At 42.5% G+C, this 5,989-nt stretch overlaps 1 protein-coding gene across 1 annotated transcript in view; it reads left to right on the top strand.

The window, feature by feature from the left end:
* The window catches only part of COL4A2 (collagen type IV alpha 2 chain), a 111,052-nt gene that overhangs the window by 73,162 nt on the left and 31,901 nt on the right, over positions 1 to 5,989 (top strand). Inside the window, 4 exon segments of the mRNA XM_035901165.1 lie at positions 1,522 to 1,623; positions 2,030 to 2,185; positions 3,218 to 3,310; positions 3,604 to 3,770. Of these exon segments, the coding sequence (XP_035757058.1) occupies positions 1,522 to 1,623; positions 2,030 to 2,185; positions 3,218 to 3,310; positions 3,604 to 3,770 (518 nt within the window).

The raw sequence follows: 5,989 nt of genomic DNA, 5'->3' as shown, positions 1-5,989 counted from the left end.
GGCGTCCATGCATTCCTGTGTCCACAGAAAAGAAACAAGCAAAAAAAGCATGACTGTGTCCAGTAAAAGGAAGAATGGGAGAGTCTGTCTTCCGTGTCCTGTTTCAGAGACTCTCGATAAAGTGCAGCACAGCAGAGACCATTCTTATAATCTAATATTTAGAAAGAAAAGAAAAAAAAAAGATTAAAAAAGCTTTGAGGAATAGAAGAGGATTTTTTTTCCCCTTTTTAAATTGACAGATTTCCTTTGTGGTCTGTTCACTAGGCTTGTAGCACCCACCGTCAGCTGTCCCACAGAGCTATGGTGGCTCTGGCTGGCCAGATTAGAAATATGTAGATAGTGATACCAGTTTGCCAAGGCCAACGCTATTCCAGGGAAGGTGCCAGCAAACAGCAAGGATGATCACATGCCATTGCTCCAGCTGCCATCCTCATACCGTTGAGCTTACTAGTCTTGTTGAAAGGCAACAGGTCTAACAAATCCCTTCCTCCCGGATAAAGGGTGCACAAGGCCCGAAACATTGTTCAAATCACCCTGAACACCCTGCTGGGATTTTAGGAGCAGGAGAGACTTGTGTAGAGAGAGACGGGAGCAGGCAGGGGGTTGGACACACCGCATGTCCCCAAGTGTCGTTGAGCTTTGACAAGGGCACAATGTTTTCTGCAGGCAATAGTTGGGCCCAGGTAGATGCTTTTGGTACTGGGCAATAGAGGAAAGCTTACATATCATACACCTGCTACAATGACAACTTCTTGTTTAGCCTGGAGAAAAGGAGGGGAGACCTTATCACCCTCTACAACTGCCTGGACAGGAGAGTGTAGCAAGGTGGGTGTTGGTCTCTTCTCCCAGGTAACGGGCAATAGGACAAGGGGAAATGGCCTCAGGTAGCACCAGGGCAGGTTTAGGTCGGACATTAGGAAAAATTGCTTCACCGAAAGGGTTGTTAAGCATTGGAACGGGCTGCCCAGGGAAGTGGTCAAGTGCCCATCCCTGGAGGTGTTTAAAAGGCGGGTAGATGAGGTGCTTAGGGACATGGTTTAGTGGTGGGATGGCAGGGTTAGGTTAATGGTTGGCCTTGATGATCTTAAAGACCTTTTCCAACCTAAATGATTCTATGATTCTAAGGAGGGGCTCTCCTCAGAGAGCTGGTCTTCTGTGCTTCCCAAGAGCGGTGTAGCTCTAGCAGCGTATTGGTATGAGCTGAGAGATACTCTCCTCCTTCCTGGGCCTGGTGGCTCCATGTCAACAGGCCATGCTCAGCTCCCAGGTATTTGGGCTTTACAGAAATCTCTCAGACATATTTCTTTATTCAGACTGAGGCAGCGTGAGGTAGCAGGTTTTTGCATTTCTAAAGCTACCTTTAAGAAACTATTGTAAATTCTAATATTCTGAAGCCCTTGAAGTTCCTCATTTGTATTTTTTAAGAATTGGGCAACCTGCAGCGTATCACATGTTGGCATTTATGAGTTCCAAACAGCATCTCACTAACATGTCTTTTGTGGAACTGGGGATGTCTTTCAGGTGAAAGAGGTGATCCAGGCTTTCCAGGCATTTCTGGACTACAGGGAGACCCAGGAGAGGAGGGAGATCGTGGGCTGCCTGGTCTTCCTGGATTCTCCGATGGTAATATCCCAGCAATACAGGTTCCAACAGCTTAGCTTTATAGCGAGTTTTAACTGATACAGGGTCAGGGAGGGGGTGGAATACATGTGCAGACTGGAATATGGAGTGCAGAGTGGTAGATAGCTAACTGCGGAGGCAAAAACTGAGAGCAGCATTTTCCTTCAGCCTCAATAGGGCTCAGGCAAAAACAACTGAAGTAGAGGTGATGACAGAGCCTTGCTTCAGTAGCTGCTATTGATTTGCTCAATGAAAAGTGCGGTTACTGTATTTGCTTTATGCTAAATACCTCCATTTTTTCCTTGCATGCTAGATGCAGTTGCGTGAACTTCCCCTTCTGCTGCATTATAGCTCTTTGAGCAGCATTCTTAAGAAATTGTCCTGAACTTCTTCCCTGGTTCTGTTTCAGTGAATGGGGATAAGCCAGGCTTACCTGGAGAAATGGGACCAAAAGGTGAAAAAGGTGAATCAGGATCTCCTGCCTATCAGTCAGGCCCACCTGGGTTTCCGGGTAAGCACGGCACGCCAGGACTCCGTGGTCCACCTGGTCCCACTGGATCCCCTGGTAAGTACATGAAGAGAGGCGATGAAAACTCACAGGAACATCATTGCTTATTTTAAAGGTAGCTCTTATCAAGGCAAAGTGAGAAAGTAGATTGAGAGAATGAAATTAAATGGGTGGTGGGGAGGACACACAGGGGAGAAGTGTTGTATGCTCATCAATGAAGGAAAGGTTTGCATGGTTTTTAGACATTCCTGGCAACATCCGAAAAAAAAAGGTCTGTTTTGGGCTGGGGGAGAGATATGAGTGTCCAGAAATGTCTGAGAGAGCTGGATTTCTTCCTTAGCCTGGAGAAGAGAAGGCTAAGGGGAATCTTACTGCCGTCTTCCCCTACCTCTCGGGAGGTCATAGGGAAAATGGAACCAGCTGCTTCACTAAGGAGCACAGCAACAGGGCAGGAAGCAATGGTCACGACCTGCAACAAGGGAAGTTCTGCTTAGATATTAGGAAAACCTTTTCCACCATGAGGGTGGTCAGACACTGGAACAGGTTGCCCAAAGAGGTTGTAGACTCCCCATCTTTGGAGATACACAGTACTCATCTAGACAAGGCCTTGAGCAACTTGCTGTAATTTTGAGGCTGGACCTGCTTTGAGCAGAGGGTTGGACCAGGTGGCCTCCAGAGGCCACTTCTGACCGAGATTGTGCTGTGCCTCTGTGAAAAGCACCCACGCTGCAGTGCAGGAGCAGGAGTGGAGAAAAGGATGTGCAGGAGGTGATCGGAGCGGGCGATCTGTGGTACTGGATACGCTGAGAAAGGGGCGCAAAGGAATTCAGGGTGAGAGAGAGCAAAGAACAGCAAGGATCATCTGCTGCAGCAGGTGGAAGTTATTGAGCACGGGTGTGGGAAGCTGTGAGCAAAGGGAGAGAGGAGGAGAGCAGGGAGTAGATAACAACAGGCTGGGTTAGAGAGTAAATGACATTAGGGGAAACAGAAAAGGGAAGATTCAGTGCAGCTCAAAGGAATGGGAAGGGAAGAGAAGGAAAGTAAATCTACAGTAGATTAATTTATATTTTTATTTAATTAAACTTCTAGGTTCTCTCTTTGGATTAAAAGGACAGGAGGGGATTCCAGGTAGATCTGGTGTGCAAGGTTTTCCTGGGCAAAGAGGACGAAAAGGACCTAAAGGTAGGTTATAACAATGATGCGATAGATGATCTGCTGTTATGCATTGTGTAAAGCTCCTGTTGTATGCAGTCTGAGTTTATTGAACTATGATGTGCTTGGGGACCAATGAATTTGATTTGGGGCTAACACAACAAGGAAATGTTGTGTTAGTTTCTTGTAAGAAAAAAAATACTTTTCTCAAGTATTTGAGAAACTACTCAAGTATTCTCAAGTCTATATATAAAATGGATACAGCTGAACGTCTATTTGGTGTGACAGAGCATTCTTTCTTCTCTTTCCAATCCTTTCCTTAGGCGAAGAAGGGGATTGCACTAAATGCCTTGTGGGTGATGAAGTCAGAAGGGGCTCTACTGGTCCCCCTGGCCCTCCTGGCTTTCCAGGAACCCATGGCCAGCCTGGGAGGAAAGGAGAACCTGGTGATCAAGGACCACATGGTATTCCTGGCTACCCTGGAGCAAAAGTGAGATACTTGTTTCCTTATTGCGTAGTTTTATGTGCCAAGCTATTCTCCATGAAAAAATGATGAAAAGTACGATTTATTTATTTCTATGCCACTTCAGTAGCCTTCAGATTGCTATCTAGAAAATACTGGAAGCCAAAAATTGCTAGGGTGGAGGTGAAAATAGGGTGTTTTGGGAAGAATGAAAGATGTCCACTTTCCATTTAAACAAAGCTATTTCAGCAGAACCCTCTCAAGCAGCTGTAGCACTGAGTATGATCTGATCCTATAGAATCATAGGATTGTTTAGGTTGGAAAAGACCTTTAAGATCATCAAGTCCAACCATTAACCTAACCCTGCCATCCCACCACTAAACCATGTCCCTAAGCACCTCGTCTGCCCGTCTTTCAAATACCTCCAGGGATTTGAAACCACTCCCCTGGGCAGCCCATTCCAATGCTTGACAACCCTTTTGGTGAAAATTTTTTTCCTAATGTCTAATCTAGAGGGTTACAAGGGTAACAATTCCAGTAGTAACTTGAGGTTGTTGCTAATAAGATGCATATGTCAAATGGATGAAATGTAAGGTTCTTGTTTACAGTAAATTAAGTCTTCCTAAAAACCAGTGTTGAGTAACCCCGAGAAAAGAGCTTTGCTTATAATTTGTTGCTTGATATTTACACTTAAAGGTGCTGTACTGTGTGGTATGCCAACGGCATCATTGTTCTTCAGAGTCGGAACTGACTTCAGGAAGTCACATCTCTCAAGATTTTAGAACAGAATTTTTATAAAGCTGACCCAAAACTAATTTTGTTTATGTAAAGATGTCAGAGCAGACATAATGTTTTGAGTTAGTGCTTTAGGCTCTTCTGAGCATCAAAAAACCAAGCTCACACACAATTAGCTTAAGTTTGGGATTTTTTTAGAATTAAAATAAAATTAACTTTTACTTGATTATGGCTGTCAAAAGCAGAAAAAATAGATTTTTTTTTTTTCTGAAAATTCAAAATACTTTTCATGAAAGATCTACTTTCTAGAAGTCATGGAAAAAATTGACAGAAATATTTTCAAAAAGTTCAGTGTTGAAACTTCAGTTAAGATTTTGCAAGTTCTGCAAGTTTTTTTGCCTTCCAAATTAAGAATTTCAGTATCTTTATCCCAGAATTTAAGTTACTGTAGAACAAACAGTAGTATAGACATATACAGGCATAGCATAGTAAAATATCTCTCAGCAGCAAAGCCCTGACTTTATGTCAGCTTTTGGTCTGCAACAAATTCAAAGTAAAACAATTTAGCTTAAATACTCTTGGTCCCTATTCTCAAGCAGAAGTGACTCCATAATTATTTGAGCATGTTCAACAAGTTATATATACGGACAATAAATGAACTTGATCTAGATCAGCTCTATATCAATTTAATTCAAATAAAATTTTTTCCCAAGCAAAGGGTATTTTTGTCTGTGGAGAAAGAGAAACTAGAAACAGCTGTAAAACATTTTGAAAACACCTGTGTGCTAAATTGCATTATACACAACATCTAAACCTTGAAAACAAAAAAAATAGCGATGTGAATGTCATACTATTAATGCAATATTACTGTTGAAGAGTTCTGAAGTTATATAGTCAGTGAAATAATTCAGCATTATATTAAGTTCCTGAAATTTCTTTTGGCATGCAAAAACCAATGTCCAAAAGAAACATCTTCACCATGGTGTATAGATGTGGCTTCACTGACTATTAAAATGCAGTTTGCAAATATGGCCCAGATAGAGCAGGATGCTTTTACTGTAAGTCTAAAGGGGGACATCAGATTTCAGAAGTGTGAACCTGTATTGTTAAGATGACCTGCAGCTGGAATAGATTTTTTTTTTTTTTTTTTTGTGTTAAAATCATGTGTAGAAAATCTTGGAGAATGTCAGTAAAAGGTAGTAATGCAAAAGACACCCTTTTAAGTAATGTATGGCACAGGCGTATTTTAAGCAAAAAATAAGTGCCATCAGGTACATCCTTTTCATTCAGTGGCTGCCCTGGAATTCAGTAAGAGGAGGCTAGAGAAAACCAAATGTGTGGCTTATATTTTAGTGAGCTTGAATGTAATTATTCAGAGCTAAAGATAACTGGCATAAAATAGTCAATGGTAAATGGACTCTGTAACCTCTGGGTCTTGGCGCCTACTGTGTGTTTGGTCCTGTGACTGAAAGGCTCTTGGCCAGAAGCTGGCAATACCACTTTAAGATGGG

Source organism: Egretta garzetta, unplaced genomic scaffold (assembly GCF_000687185.1).
Source record: "Egretta garzetta isolate BGI_Z169 unplaced genomic scaffold, ASM68718v1 scaffold168, whole genome shotgun sequence".
Taxonomy (NCBI): Eukaryota; Metazoa; Chordata; class Aves; order Pelecaniformes; family Ardeidae; genus Egretta; species Egretta garzetta.
Note: the sequence above shows the minus strand (reverse complement) of the source record. Positions and strands in the feature narration are given on the sequence as shown.